Source organism: Solanum stenotomum, chromosome 7 (genome assembly GCF_019186545.1).
Source record: "Solanum stenotomum isolate F172 chromosome 7, ASM1918654v1, whole genome shotgun sequence".
NCBI lineage: Eukaryota > Viridiplantae > Streptophyta > Magnoliopsida > Solanales > Solanaceae > Solanum > Solanum stenotomum.
The window spans coordinates 58,575,691-58,592,156 of NC_064288.1; the positions used below are offsets into that span (position 1 = coordinate 58,575,691).

At 31.1% G+C, this 16,466-nt stretch overlaps 1 protein-coding gene across 2 annotated transcripts; it reads left to right on the forward strand.

The window, feature by feature from the left end:
- Positions 1-6,399: 6,399 nt before the first annotated feature.
- Positions 6,400-12,678, forward strand: LOC125870751 (uncharacterized). 2 transcript variants are annotated; one of them, XM_049551255.1, is made up of 7 exons: positions 6,400-6,560; positions 7,885-8,303; positions 8,413-8,550; positions 8,726-10,802; positions 11,128-11,243; positions 11,363-11,475; positions 12,283-12,678. In XM_049551255.1, exons 2-7 carry the CDS (start codon positions 7,916-7,918, stop codon positions 12,388-12,390), a joined length of 2,940 nt encoding a protein of 979 aa, XP_049407212.1. In that variant the 5' UTR covers positions 6,400-6,560; positions 7,885-7,915; the 3' UTR covers positions 12,391-12,678. The 2 variants fall into 2 exon arrangements, with proteins under 2 accessions (XP_049407212.1, XP_049407213.1); XM_049551256.1 differs by lacking the exon at positions 6,400-6,560 and adding an exon at positions 7,231-7,296.
- Positions 12,679-16,466: the final 3,788 nt, after the last annotated feature.

The following is a 16,466-nucleotide window of genomic DNA, read 5'->3' on the forward strand; positions in this document are numbered from 1 at the left end:
TTAATGGACTATTTTTCCTCTTGTAAAATGGGCTACTACTTTAATTAAAAATGAGTTATTTTATGTTTTGTGTACCAAAGTTTAATTCAAAATGGGATGGAAAACACATATATATCTACCTGCGAAAAGGACTGAAAGCATGAAATGTTGGAAAAATGAGATTTCCAACATGAAATAAGTATAATCGGAAGTGAAGGGAGAAAAACACACCTAAAGTCTTGATTCTTTGAGTTTCATATCTGAACTACTAGGCGTGCTAGTTTCCTACTTAACTATCATAATTCATCGGCTATTTATGAAAACACATCACAACAATTAATTATTTGAGTTTAATACCTTAACTTTTAGTGTTGCCTCCCGAAGCATCTCTTACTTCTAGCAACTCGTCAAGCAATGTATACTATTGAGAAAAAAGGATGGGCTTGGACTTGGGTCAAGTGTAATTGGACATGGACTTTTGGGGGTACTTTTACTTTTCGAACTTATGTAATAAAATTTTGATTAAGTCGAAGAATTGGTATCCTAAAATCAAAACCACATCGAATATCAAAGTTTACAACTCAATCATTTTAATGTAATCAATCAGTTCATAAGAATTATAAATTCCTTTATTTTTTAACCCTTGTTTCTTGAACTCTCAACCCCAACTCAAAGGTCATAAAATATATAAATCAAATTTATAAACTAAGTTCATAAATAAACCCTCTCTTTTTTTTCCAATATTTTTTTACTTCTTTTGTTTCTCTTTTAATTTTTCAATCACTTAAATAGTAATTCAAACACTCTATGTATTCACTGTTTGGAGGAAACTCTTGGCTAACTTTCCATAGCCCATCTGCTGAGGACTTTGATACTTCCGGGTCGTCACAGTCAGTGGGCTCGGGTCGAAATTAAATTCGGGTCAGAAATGATATGCGTTTATGTAATTATTATACTCCCTCCGTCCCTTTTTTTAATTTTGTACTTGCATTAGGAAATGATGTAACTTTACCCTTCTATCCTTATTTAATTTTTTTGAAACTTAAGTTTTCAATCAATGAATATGAATTAATTTATTTTGATTAATTAATTTAATCAATGAACACGAATCATTTACTTAGCTTTTCTAAGTTTGTCAAATGTATATTTTCAAGGCTAATAAGTCACAAGGGTAAAAAAGAAACAATATGGTAATTTATGCATTAATTTTATAAAATGACAAGTATTATGGATCAACTATTTATAGAAATGGATGACATATAAAAAGGAACGGAGGGAGTATATGTTGTTTTTATCCCTTGCGTTTAATTTCTATTTACCGTACAACATGTTGGAATTTAAAGTTTATGAATTTTAAATTTATCACCACACTTTCAGCTAGTCTTAATTATTGTTTATAACTAAAAATATTTATACATATTTAATTTAACAAAATTATATAAATAAAAAATTTAACTAAAAATTATTGAGTTTATCATAAACTCATATCTAATTCTAACCTCAATGGGCGTGACTATCTATGGTTTTTGATATGAAAGACATGCACAACTGTCAAAATGGGGGGTGAGTTGTCTTGATGTGAAATAATAGTCTATTCGTTACTTTATGACAATGAGAATTAGAACTATTTTATTTAATTAAAGGGATATATTATATTATAAATATTAAAGCAAAGAGAGCTTGTTGCATGCAATAGGACTGGCCAGTTACATAATTGTTGCAAAAATTAAACTTTTTGAATATATAATTTCTAAAATATTTTTTCATATTGAGCTATTTATAAATATTGAAGGAACTATAAAAAAAAAATGGGATTTTAAAAATAATGTACTTTGTTCCCTCTTTGCTTTGTATGCTTGTCACTTTATTCTACTTTCGATATTGATAACTTCCATGGAGTCAAGAGTGATATCAAAGGGGAGAGAATAGAGCAATTATGAGTATAAATATCATCATTTTTTTCCTCAAAAGTATATAGTTTGATTTTAAAATGTGTCTGTAACTGCTATTTTATTGTATCAAAAATCTCGAAAAGACCCCCCAACGCCCTCAACCCCCACCCCCATCCCACCCTCACAAAAAAAATGAAAAACAAAGCATGAAAAAGGAAAGATAACTTTGCTTTTCCTTCAAAATTAAATAAAGCTAAAACGTAAATCTTTTCGATAAGGGCGGAAGATCTCATCCATCTACAACCCTCTTTACTAAATATCTCATCACAGCCATTGTCTGGTGGCATATCTTTAAATATATACGTAATTAGATAAACTATAGCTGCTAATGATAATTATGATCTAATAACTTATTGATGTCAGTTCCTCAAATGAATACTTGAACAAAGATGGAAATGTCAAATCTCAACATATTGGGCCAAGAAGCCTTAACCATCTATGGAATCATGTAATTAAATTTAGGCCCCACTTTTGGGCCCATAATTTTGGATTAGTATTGACCACGTGAGATGCATCTTTCAATTTTGTCAAATAGCTATCAATTCTTCCTTTAATGTTAAAGGTCCCCTCCCCTCTTTAGCATAAATTTGACTTCTTACCATAAAAAAAATCATATGGGATTTTCATGCCAATTTAAAGAGTAACATTAAGGCCTACTTGAACTTTTCCTTAATTGTTTTTAAGTGATTTCTATCAAAATAATCTCTTTTTTCTCTTTTATATATGAGAAAAAGATATCTTCACATGCTAATTTTGATACATTAAATATGTGATTTAGTTATTGAAAACAAATAATGTAAATGAGGGACAAAAATAAAAGAAACATATGAAATAGTTGCACTTATGCTTGCAATATCAATATATAGGTCCAACGCTAGTTCGATAAGTACAACCACCGTTTGATTTTGACACTCAAGCGGCACGTTCTATTTTTGATAACTTTCTGATATTTTAAACAATTCACTTATTTTAAAATATAATTTTTTTAAAAAAATCCAATAATTCACTTATTTTAAAATGTAAGAGCAGAGTAGAGTAAAATGAAACGAAAAAAGTAAAAATACAATTGGAAGTATCAAGAATGTCTTTTGCAACAAGTTCTTTTAAACTGAATTTTAGGTAGGAATTGTCACTTTCCACTAGGTTTGTCACAAGGGATAGAGCTAACAACATTGGAAAATGAAATTAAGACAAAAACTTTCATTGAGTTTGATTGAATATCTCACCCCTCTTGTTTTCTTTTATTTATTTTTAGCTTCACATCTCAACCATATCTTTAAATAATTGTGAATATATTTCAATTAAATACATTGAGTCAATTTTCACAAAAATCTTCTTCTCCTTTAATAGTATATCGGAGAATTTATAGCATGTTTGATAAAAAATTCTATAATAATTAATCTCTTATTAGTAATTTAATTTTATATACATACTTTGTCGGACCAATAGCATGATCTTCACTACTATAATCACAATTAACATTATTATCATGAAATTATAGTACTATTTTCTAACCAAAAATAGACCAAATAATTTGTTAGTGAAATATCCTACCATATATATATATATATATATATATATAAAATTCCTACAACCCTAGAAGCTCCAAAAGAACTAAATTTTTTGAAGACTCAAACGTGTTGGAAGACAACAAAAAAACCCAAAAAACATGTTGGAAGACAATTCACGTAATCTTCATTTTACAATATTACTTATTCATTTCAATTTATTTGTTCTATTTTGAACTTGTTACGAAGTTTAAGAAAGTAAAAAAATTGTTGAATCTTATTGTTTGTTCTATTTTAACTTGGTACAAAATATAAGAAAGTAAAAGAGACGGTTGAATCTGAAAATAGGGATTTAAAAATTATCAAAAAGAGAAAAAAAAATTGTAAATGAACCAAAATATAAAATATGACAAATAAAGTATTATTGCACTTATTAGTCAATGATTTTTAATTATTTTTCTCATTTGCAATCATTTTTTTCTGTTGTTGATTATATTATATTACTCCCTTTATCCCAATTTGTGTGTTACATTTTGTTTTTTTAGAGTCAAACAGTTTAAGTTTGACCGGAAATTTGCGCATAAAATCTTTAATTTTTTTGAAATAAAATTTATATATTTGTAAAGTACGTAAAAAGTACTATAACTCACAATAATGGACAATACAAAATATTTTTTAAATATATGAAAAATTTATGATCAAAGATAAACTTGTTTAAATCTTAAAATTCGAAATATGTCATATAAATTGAGACGGATGGAGTAATAGTTTAATAAAAAGCCATGCCTTAATCCAAAAAAAAAAAGGAATAAAAATAGAAATTTTCAATTCCATGTTGATCACCTTATCCAATGACATAAAAGGCAAGTTATATCCTCCACTCCATATATGTAGAGTAATATCCAATCAAATAAAGTACTACTACTTATTAAAAGGTGATATAATATAAAGTTTCAAACCATTAATTATTTCCCAATTAAGCAATACAATATTTTCTACTAGTAGTACTATTTTCTTTGTACTTGAAGTGGTTAAAATAAAATAATTCCATTTCCAAAAGTGGACACTCTTTTTTCTCCCTTTTTTGACTCCAAGTTTTCAACTTACACATTCTAAAAATGGCAAATCTTTAACAATTTAGCTTTGATTACAAATCCCAAATTGCCTTTTGTGGACACGAGAAACTTGGAATTTTGTGTAACACACAATCTTCTCAATTTTGCAGAATTATTTATTTTTAAAACTTTGTGTTTAATTTATTAATTAATTAAAATGAAATGAGTAAAAGAAAAAAACAAAGTCTTATTTATAATATTTTTGTAGTGATAAAATTATCTATTAAAAATAGAATTTAAGTTTCGTCAATTATTATTATGTTATCTTTTTTTATATTATCTTCTCATCAGATCACCTTTACATGATATCATCAATAACATATCTAATATAATTCATGTCGAGTGAAGTTTTAATCTTAAAGAAAATTTCTATAAAGGAATTTTAGTTAATTTAATAATATAAAAATTATCTTATACCAACGACTAATATAACTTAAATTCTAAAAAAAGAAAATATCTTTTGAAATAAAATGTCATTCATGATGCAACAATAATAACAACAATAACAATTCGGCTCCTCGCTCGTAACAAATACTAACACACGAAAATTACGCGATTAAGCAAATTTATACTATTTAATTATTCATCATAGCTATAGTTTGCTATAATTACCACTCGTGATTAACATTATACATTAATTACGTGGACTGATTTCGAGTTTGTATAATTAACCACGTTTATATATGTATAATTCACCACGTTTTATAATTCACAGCTAACAATTATTTGTTTGATTTGTATTTGTATACGATTGTTTGTATTTATATATGAAGATGATTTTCTTTGATTTTTAATTTTGTCATCATAGACATTCAATCTTTTTGTGTAACTTTTTAAGTTTGTATAAACGTGTAGTTTTTTGGATTTTGTTTAATATAATTTATATAATGTAATTTGTATAATTGTTTAAAGTTTGTACGTTTGTGTTTGTATTAATTTGTTATTTCGAGTTTTATTATTTTGGTATAATTCCCGACTTTATATTACTCAATTATACAAAAACACATGAATTATACAAACGTACATGTGAATTATACAAACGAGATACGAATTATACAAATTATTGTCCTCTCTCGCTCGCCTCTCTCTTCCCTCTCCCAATCTCGCTTGCCTCTCTCCTCCCTCTCCCAATTTCTCTCGCCGGAATATTCAAATACATATGTACAATATACAATTATCTAACCGATATGCATATACAATTCACCTCTCTCCCACTCTCTGCCCTCTCTCGCTCGCCTCTCTCCTCCCTCTCCAGTCTCACTCGCCACTCTCCTCCCTATAACCTGTAGCTACAAATCGTAATTAGCAAACTATAACTATGAAGTGTAATTAGGCTATTTTTGAGTGGCTATATGTGAAAGTTCCTCATTATTTGACTCTTTAATCGTCCCATACTAACTCAATTAATAATGATTCGATTTCTTAATCCACAACAATTATTAGCGGTTATTCTCCTCAATCGTTCGATATATTCAAAATAATTTTATAAATACTAACGAAGTCATAATATTAATTAAAGAGTATCAATATATATGACTAACCAACTTTTCTAAGATATTGAGAAATATAGAGTATACGCATATCTAACTTGTGCGTCAATCATGATAATTATAAAATATAGACAAAAATAGTGTAGTCTTTCATATTGAAATTCACTGGTTTGGAATAGTCCACGTAGCATTTTCTCAACCACTAGTCAAATAAAGTTAGTGTATACTGCCTTTGGGACTTCACAATTTTTGACAACTTTGGTTGTTTCTTCTACTATACAAAAAAAACACATTGTACATACCAAAATTATTATATTTTTTTGCAATTTCTCTAAGCATCTCAATTTCATCGCCTGTTTCTTTACATATCAAGAAAAAATAGCTTTTTTTATTTATTTTTTTTGGTTACTTTTTTAGTACAATTACTTGTAAAAATGATGTGGAATTGAAAGAAATGATAAAGTTTTGATTTTTAAGAGATATAAATGAGTTTGCTATGGATTTTTGGAAAAAAAGGTACGTGGGTATTTCTTGATTTGTTTTAATTTATAAGAATTAATACTTAGTTGTTATGTTTTCTTGATTAATTAGCCATAAAAATTTATGATTTGTGGTGAAAATAATTAATTAATGTGATGGTTTGTTCCTTCTTCTTCTTGTGGAGAAAGGGAATTATTTATTGTGTTTACGAAGTCAATCAACTGAGCTACAGAAATATTTCTGTATTTCGTTAGTTAATTTTGAATCATGGGTTTTTTCTTTAATATCTTTTTTTTTTAACTTGAAAGTTTTAGAATATGCTATAATGAATATTTTTTCTGGTTTTGTTAATATGTTTGAATTTATTTATACTTTTTGTAGAAGAAGTTGAAAAGTTCTTGATCAAGGGCTTTTTAAAAATCATCTTTTGATGTCTTTAAGACTGAAAAAGTTTTTTTTTTTTGTAGTTCATAACTATTGAAACTTGCTAAAAGACCAATCTTTTTTTCTTTTTTTTTTTGTTGAGTATTTTGTCTTATTTTTTGCAGTTAGTAACATTATGCATGAGCTAAATCATTGGTTTTGTTATATGTGATGATTTTTAATCAGAGTTGATTAGTTGATGAAATGTCTAGTTATTGATCTGAAAATCTAAATTGACATATCTTGAACCATTGCCCAACTAATTTGAATTTGCATTATTTAGGTCATCTGAGTGGTTAAGCTAGCACTGGTTTAAGGGCGAAGGATTTGAACCATCGCGTCAATCGGGGTAGTTAATAGAAGTATTAGTTCATGTGATGTTGTAATTTGATATATTTTGGTTGCTCAATTGGAAACTGCAGATAAGAGGAATCTTAGTACCAAGTTGTGCTGAATCTGAATCTATGATAAAAGAGAATGCATTAGATAAAGTAGCATATGCTTGCCATGTTTTTTATTTTGCTTTTATAATACTTTTCGATCTGTATTTGAAAAAAGAATGCGCCATAAAAGTAGCATATTCCAGATTTTGTGGTGTTGGGAAGATGGGGTTGTATTAAGAGTCTGCAGTGTAAGATGGTTCGAGTCGTGGAAGAAGTCACTATCTCTTTTGAAAAAGAATGCACTATAGAAGTAGCATATCACTTTGATATTGCTGATGACAGCTATAAAAAGGAAAGTTGTGGTGTAGAATGAACTATAGTTCAGGAAATGATAAAAGATGTTTCGAGAAACATTTCTAACGTAGTTTTATTTGTGTCGTCTCCCAGAGAAGATTTTCATGTGATTTGGTAGTTGTCATTTAAATACTTGTTTTGCATGGACTCTTTGGCTATTTACTGAAATTGGCTGAGATATATATATTTGTTTTTATCAGGCTTCATTACAAGCTGTAGTCTGTCTTGCTGATGACAAATTTCAACGACGATGATATTGATTTAGGACTTGCTCTAGGTTGCACCACCACTCGTAATGTTTATGCGAAGCTAAAAGACGCTGTAGGTGCAGGTGTAAATGCAAGCTCAACCGTGGATATGACATTTGCAGCATCTGATCCCCTATCGGAATTAGTTTGGTCCCCTCGTAAAGGTTTGAGCCTCAAATGTGCTGAGAGTGGCTTAGCTGACAAGAAACCTTTTCGTCTGTGGAATTTGGGACCAACCACTTTGATTACCGCACCATCACAAAGTGACAGATTTAAGGGGACTTATGATGAAAATGCTGCTTATGAGAAGATAATCGATCAAGAAAGGTTGGAGACCAATAAAATGGTATTAAAAAGTAGAAATGAAATTGGTAAGGCTATTGCCCGTTACATGTATTCAGTTGCACCATATATATGGCGGTGTTGCTCACGTTTATTTTCTTTATATTATTAGTCACTGAGTAAATAGTCATCTGACAGGCTGCAGCAGCAAAGTGAAGATAATGAACACTGCTGATGGAGTTGATATGGTAGACGCTGATCAAGATGAGGAGAATGTGAAGAATACTGAGAAGGGCTTTTGTGTTCCGACAGTTGAAAGTTGTGAAAAGGATGCAGGTATAGTCTTCTATCCTAAACTCACTTTATTCCTAATGGTGTCTGTTATGTTAAGATTGTGGGGCGTATGTAACACCATCTTGATTTAGTCGGCTGACGAAAGGATGGCCGGCTAGACTTTAAGATATCCAAATTTCCTAACATGTGTCTTATTTACTCACTTGTTTTGATGCAGGCAAAGGAGATTTTGGAACGGAGAGATTTCTGCTACATGGAGCCAGTTCCAAGGTTGATATGGGAACCACTGAACCTCTATCAGGGAAAATTAATCAAGAAATTTCGACTAGCGATAAGTGTAGAAATGAAGATGTTTCCGGTGGCAGTCAGGCTCTAATTCCTACTGTCAAAGACTCAGAGGCCCCTGCATGTCTGCTTCCAAATTCACCAATCAAAATGGAAGCAGACAACACATTAGAATCTACCGGTCTCCCAGCATTAGAGTGCACAGATGAGAATGATATACATCTTCCAGGGATTATCGAGACTTGTGATCAGAATGAGAAGCAACTTCTTAGGGGAAGTTCTGTTCCACCTGAAACTCCTCCAACACATAGCAGGACCTCATCATATAGAAGGAAAGGCAAAGCAAAAGCATTGTCCGACGGAAATTCCAATACCAAAATGTCAAATGATGAGGAAGATAGCCATGAGAATGTAGAAAGCTGCAACAGTACAGGGTTAAACCCAAAGGGTAAGAAACGTTGGCACTTTGAGCAGCAGTTTTTTGTTGGAAGTAAACGAATCAGAACGGATATGCACCGAGATCCTGCCACAGAATCGACAGTTGCACATAATAGCTCTTTTGTGACTTGGATTTCAAACATGGTAAAGGGTTTGTCTAAATCCAAACTTGAAGGGTCTCCTACTCTTGCTCTCACCTTCACTCCTAATAATGAGGAAAGTCATGGAAAAGACACTAATCATCAGGAAATTGTTATGTATGATAAAGATCATGATTCCGGTAGCAGGTCAATGGGGTTCCGATCTGTATTTCAGTCGTTATACTGTCCAACCTTAAAGGTGTCTGAAACAGAAATACTGAAAGAGGATCATTCAGTGGGAGTGCCTAAAAAGCTTTCATCAGCTGACAAAATCCTCATTGATGTTCCTCCAATATCCTGCCATCCGGGAGGCGATATGTTAGATGCACACATGCTAATGTCTAATGACAACTCCAACCAATCTACAGTGGCTTGCAAGGAAGTTCCACTGATGGAAACTCAGATTACACCAGCAGTTGTTGCTCCTCGGGAGGTTAGTAGAACCACTTCAGCAGAAAACAAAGCTTCTAATGACTCGATGTCTAGACTTAGAACCAGCATTTGTGAGGAAAAAAATACCTCTCATTCATCTGAATATGACATGTCTAGTAGAAATCAGTCTCTTCGTAGCCTGTGGATTACTAGAATCTCCAACAAAACTCCTGGAACTGTTGTAAACATAGATAATTCCAAGCCAACTACACATGAAACAAGTGTGGTGTGTCGGATTGAACAGGCAAGCTCCGATGTAAAGGAGACTTCGGATAAAGACCAACATGATGATGTTGCAGCCAGCTCGAAAGAGATTCGTGATAATAATTATGAAAGGTCCATGAATAATCTGCATCCTATTGTATCTTCAGCCAAGTTCAAGAAGTCGGAGGCACTGGCCTCACTGTTTTCTAGGAGATTGGATGCCCTTAAATTCATAGGACCTTTTTCAACAAGAAATGAGTATAGCTACACAAGAACAACTTGTTTCTTCTGTGGCAAAAGTGGCCATGACTTGCGCAACTGTTCGGAGGTGATAGAATCTGAATTGGAAGTTCTTATTAGAAGCATCAGGGCTTACGGAGGCGCTGAAGAATCTTCTTGTTTGTGCATTAGATGTTTTCAGCTTGATCATTGGGCTATTTCCTGCCCAACTTCAGCTTCAAACAGGAGTGACAATTTGCGGGTCTTATCTGGCAATGAATGTTTGCCTAGCCAACTTGAAATAAAGCAAGGTCATCCCATTGAACTTGCTAATCGTGTTCATCACAGTAGAGATAGATCATCTAGTGACCTAATGCACAACCGAAAACAGTTTTTGTTTGCAATAACTTCTGGTTCCAATCAAGTTCCAAAGCAGAGAACGTTTGATTCTACGAAGAACAGTTTGAAAGAAAATATAATTTCTTCCAATTTTGTTAGTAAAGAGATAGCAGATGTTCCAAGAGGAATTTTTGATGTCATCAGGGGTCTTCGGTTGTCTCGTATAGATATTCTCAAGTAAGCAAATCATCTATGCAACTCGGTATATCAATTTCATGTTTATTACTTCTTTAAATGTGGAATTTGTGCAGTTTAAATTCTAGTAAGGAGCAACGAGAGTTCAAAAAATTTCCACATACTAAGCTAGTAGTGTTAGATGCAGTGACATACATAATATTTTGCACAAGCAGTGTTGATCTATTATCACAACTCGTCATATGTTGTTTTGATTCGAGTATATAGAGGTTCTAAAGCTATACTTCTTGCCCCAAATGAATTTATTCAGCATTGTTTTCACCTGTAGTCGCCTGTTACATATATTTACACTGTTTGGTTGCCTTAGATGGATGAATTCCCACACTTCACTATCGCATTTGGACGGGTTTTTCTTGCGTTTGAGACTAGGGAGGTCGGAAGCAGGGCTAGGGGGTACAGGATATTATGTTGCATGCATTAATGGTAAGCTTTATAGTAGTTAATGTTCATTTCAAATTCTCTTCCATCTTTCAATGCAGAACAGATAGTTATTTTTTTATCTGTTTACGTTTGCCACGTCTTCCTATTTATGGAATCCACAGGTCTAAAAGGAGAAAACTTAGAGAGAGATTCCAATAACTGCATATATGTTAATGTCTGTGGAGTCAAATGCCCTGTGGGAAGCCAGTATATCTCCAACCAAGACTTTTTGGAGGTAATATAATTTTTACTTACACATCATACATAGTTTTCAGAGATTCCTACGTCTCTGAGCTTGTTATTTTCTAGTTTAATTCTCTTTCTTACCAATTTTTATGGACCTTCTAGTGATAGTTTTTGTTGTGAGGGTCATATCATGTTAAGTACTCCCTCCGTTTCAATTTGTTTGTCTGATTTTGACTTGGCACGAAATTTAAGAAAGTAAAGAAGATTTTTGAATCTTGTAGTCTTAAACTAAGGATATGTAGAAGGTAGTCATATCATGTTAAGTACTCCATCCGTTTCAATTTGTTTATCTGGTTTTTGAACTTGGCACGAAGTTTAAGAAAGTAAAGAAGACTTTTAAATGTTGTAGTCTTAAGCTATAGATATGTAGAATGTAGTCATATCATGTTAAGTACTCCCTCCGTTTCAATTTGTTTGTCTAGTTTTGACTTGGCATGAAGTTTAAGAAAGTAAAGAAGACTTTTGAATCTTGTAGTCTTTAACTAAAGATATGTAGAATGTAAGTCATATTATGTTAAGACAAACAAATTGAAACAGATGAGAGTACTATTTCTTTTCTTTAAGGAAGTAATCCTTTTGATAGATTCATAATTTTTTACTTGGGATCACAATTAATCTAGCTTGATGTTGCATCTTGTCCTTGAGTTGGTTTTACTTGATTCCTTACGCGAGTGAATCTAGTTAACTGCTCTCGACTCGGGCCATATGGATGTGAATAAAGTAAAGAAACTTGTACACGTAATGAATTGCAAATCCACTGACTTTAAATCTCAAATCCGTCTCTAATTCCTTACAGGATGAACTATCCACTTGGTGGCACAAAATGTTGGAGAGTGGTGAAAAGGTTCCTGAAGAAGGCGATTTAAGGCTAAAACTTGACGAGCGGATGAAACTAGGGTTCTAAGAACTCATCACAACACACACCAAGTCCCGAGTTTGGTTTGTCGAAACCAAACCAAGAAATCAGCTATTCCACCATCTTGTAAATAAGATTTTGGGTGCTATTTCACAAATACTTTGTTTCTTTTTTCTTTATTTGGTATTCTAGACATTTGAGATTTGAGAGTTCTTTTTAGTTATCATCTTGTGTATACAGATGAATGTATTTGTTATCATAAGGATTTTGAAATGTTAATTAGATAACATGAGAAATATTGTTTGAAAAATATAGAAAGAACATTATTTTCCATTATGAGGCGTATTGATCTTTTTTTTTGTGTTTGGACTTTGGACCAGTAGTATATATTCCATGGTAAGTGCCTTTGTGAGAGTTCTGTTGGAATCATTTTTGGTCTTTTTTATTTTGATGATCTTGTGAGAATATAAAAGATGTCCACCAGTTTGAACTTTTTTTACTTTTCTCTTTCTGGCTTTAGATTTTTGTTGTGGCTATAAATCGCCACCCCCGAATGGGCCCTACATGCAGGCTTAGGACATCGAATGGAAAATTAAAAAAAATCTTCTTTTCTCTTTCTATATATATTTTGTATTATTATTTTTCGTGGGGGGGGGTTGCTGTGAGAGGGAGTGGAATTCGAACCCCATGACTATGATAAAGGTATGGATAGCTAGCCAAGTGAGTTGCACCCCACTTGTATGTTTATCTAAGATTAATTGGATTTCTTTTTTGTCACTCTCCAATCTATCCTTCTCATGATTAAGAGTGGATTTTTATTTAATTTTTTTTAAGTGTTAGATAAGTAAAATATTATCTCAAAAATATTTATCTATAATTTAAAGGTGGAATGTGATGAGGAGTAAGGGTTTGGCCGTTCAGGGCTGGGATGGTCCAGCGGTAAGGGTTGGGGGTGTTTGATGAGTGGGTCCTGGAAAGGAATCAGTGAATTTAGAAACTAGAAGGTTGCGGAGTTTGTTTTCTCGACTTTCATTTCAATGGAGGAGTTATTTTCTTATTTTTAAGGAAGTTATTTTTCGTCGAAGATGAGTAAAAGGAATTCACGATGAGTAAAATTCTTTGTCAAACTACTGCTTATGGCAACATAATTATTGTAAATGAGTTCATTTTTATCAAATAATGTGGCTTTTTAACATTATAAATATACATATAATATCGATATTTTACATCACATATTCTTACTTCCTCAAAGTAAAGTTTAGTTGTGGAAACCAAAATGGAGCCTACAAACATTGAAAGGTTGCTAAAAACTCCAATTGAAGAAATGAAGTATCATGAGCTTCAACAATTGGAAGAGCTCTTGAATGTAGCACTTGAGAAACTTGATGAAGTTTTGGCAAAGCTAAAAAAGGAGTGTGGTGGTGTTTTTCCATCTGAAATCCTTGGAAGTGATTTGGCTCCTTTAGAGGATGAGTAAAATTCTTCATAAAGTTTCGATGTATGATCAACTAGGGCTTGCTAATCATATCTATGATTTTAATTTTTCATTTCAATATGTTTATCATTATATGAAATGAAATAAAACTTATGTCTTTTATTCAGTATATGTTAATTTTTCATTCATTGACGTTGGAATTATATGTGTTGAATTCTCAAGTAATAATAGATAAAAATTAAATAACAAAAGGAATTAAAAATTATGTTAGTTAACTGTTTTAATAAAACCTAAACTCATTTAAAAGTAGGAAAAATTGCGTAAAATAGCAAATATTTAGACCATGTTAAATGATATAGCTATTGTTTGGGTAAATTCTAATTTGCATCTATAATTTCGTCATATCTTGTTTTTAGCCTAATTTGTATAATTCGCCTATTTTGTATAAATTCAGAATTTGTAGAATTCGATTCTGGATTGTACAAATTCAGAAATTTGTATATGCTTACCCTATTTATTTGTATACGATTTATGAATTCATAATAAATTACCATGTTTGCATATTGGCAATTGAAATATACAAAGAAAGTTATGAAAAATCTCTAAATACATAAATACAAAATTTTTATATATTTGCCCTATTTGTATATTCGCAAGTAAAAATATACAGCCACAACCTCCATGGCAAAAGGAACTATTGCTATGAAACACAATTATCGTAACTATAGCTATAGAGTTTTATTATGTCTATTATGTTTGTTATTTCTGGAATTTTCTCTGAAAAGTATACCTCTACAAGTTTTGGGCCTAAAAGTTGGCTCAAAAACAAATCTGTTCCACACTGAATTACCCACATCTATATTGGGCCATCTAGTGGGCTTTTCATCCAAAATGAAATATTTTGATAAAGGGGAAATATGTTTCTTCCTTTGTGTCAATCTGAATTTAGAGGTGGATTTAAAAGTTTTTAGTATAGGAGCATACCCTTAAAAAAAAGAAAAAAAATGTATTAAGAGTCAATTGATCCCCTAGTCCTTTAGATAAATATCTCGAACACTCAACTAATTAAAATGTTTAGCTTTCTTGTAACATGGGTGTCATTAGATAATAATATACTAATTATAAAATATATATATATATAACAATTAGTTTTATGAAAACATCATGAATTCACATGTTCCATTTTTAGCATTTAAATTTGCCCATGTGTTCGATAGTTAATGAGTTAAATTCTTGACTCAACAAGGTAACTAATCATTCGCAATAATAAACTTATTAGTAATTAAGTAGTGAATGACAATAATTTGACAAGATGAAAGATTTGTTTTGAATATAAATTGATTTTTCAAATCAGTTGATTGACATAATTATTACTTGAAATTATATGTTAAATTTATCTAATCTCTATTAGAATAGTATGCTTAAAACGATAAAATAAAAGTCAAAATGATTTTTAAAATATTTTTGACTTTTATAAATACTTATTTTACTATATTTTGAATTGAAGAAGGTTGACCTATTAATTAAAAATGTGAAAGTCCAAAATTGAGGGTCAAATAATTTATACAAAGGATCTAGAGGTGGAAATGCACTAAATACTATATATTTTTTCTCAACTTAAAGCAAATAAAAAGGAATCCATGATATTTTGCTACCGCTTATGGCAACATAATTATTGTACATGAGTTCATTTTTATCAAATAATGTGATTTTTTAACATTATAAATACATCCGTGACATCGGTATTCTACATCACATTTTCTTACTTCCTCAAAGTAAAGTTTAGCCGTGGAAATCAAGATGGAGCCTACCAACATTGAAAGATTGCTAAAAGCTTCCGTGGAAGAACTGAAGTATCATGAGCTTCAACAGCTGGAAGAGATCCTGAAAGTAGCAATTGAGATAGTTGATGAAGCTTTGGCAAAGCTAAAAGGGGAGCGTGGTGGTGTTTTTTCATCTGAAATCCTTGGAAGTGATTTGACTCCTTCAAAGGATGAGTAAAATTCTTTGTAAAGTTTCGATGTTTGACCAACTAGGTCTTGCTAATCATATCTATGATTTTGATTTTTCATTTCAATATGTTTATCATTATATGAAATGAAATAAAATTTATGTCTTTTATTCAGTATGTTTTAATTTTTCATTATTGACATTGGAATTATATGTGCTGAATTCACAAGTAATAAAAGATAAAAATTAAATAACACACAAAATTAAAAATCATGTTAGTTAGCTTTTTTAAGAAAACCTAAACTCATTTAAAGTAGGAAATAACAAATATTTAAACCATATTAAATGATTTAGCTATTGTTTAGGGAAATTTTAATTCACATCTATAGTTCGTCATATTTTGTTTTTAGTCTAATTTGTATAATTCGCCTGATTTGTATAGTTCGCTGATTTGTATAAATTTAGAATTTGTAGAATTTGGTTCTGAATTGTACAAATTCAAAATTTTGTATATGCTTACCCGTATACGATTTATGTTTTTATAATAAATTACCTTATTTATATACTGACAAGTGATATATACAGACAAAGTTCTGAATAATTCCTAAATATGTAAATACATAATTGGTACATACTTATTATATTTTTATATTTACAAGCGAAATATACAAACGAGTAGAAATATACAGCCGCAACCTTCATAGCAAACGAAACTAAAGCTATGAAATGCAATTATCGA

Bases quoted from the DNA above. Each gene is read 5' to 3' on its own strand.
- LOC125870751 (XM_049551255.1), top strand. From the start codon at position 7,916: ATGACAAATTTCAACGACGATGATATTGATTTAGGACTTGCTCTAGGT. The intron at 8,304-8,412 runs GTAAGGCTATTG...GTCATCTGACAG, and splicing joins AAAAAGTAGAAATGAAATTG to GCTGCAGCAGCAAAGTGAAG. The intron at 11,244-11,362 runs GTAAGCTTTATA...TGGAATCCACAG, and splicing joins TTATGTTGCATGCATTAATG to GTCTAAAAGGAGAAAACTTA.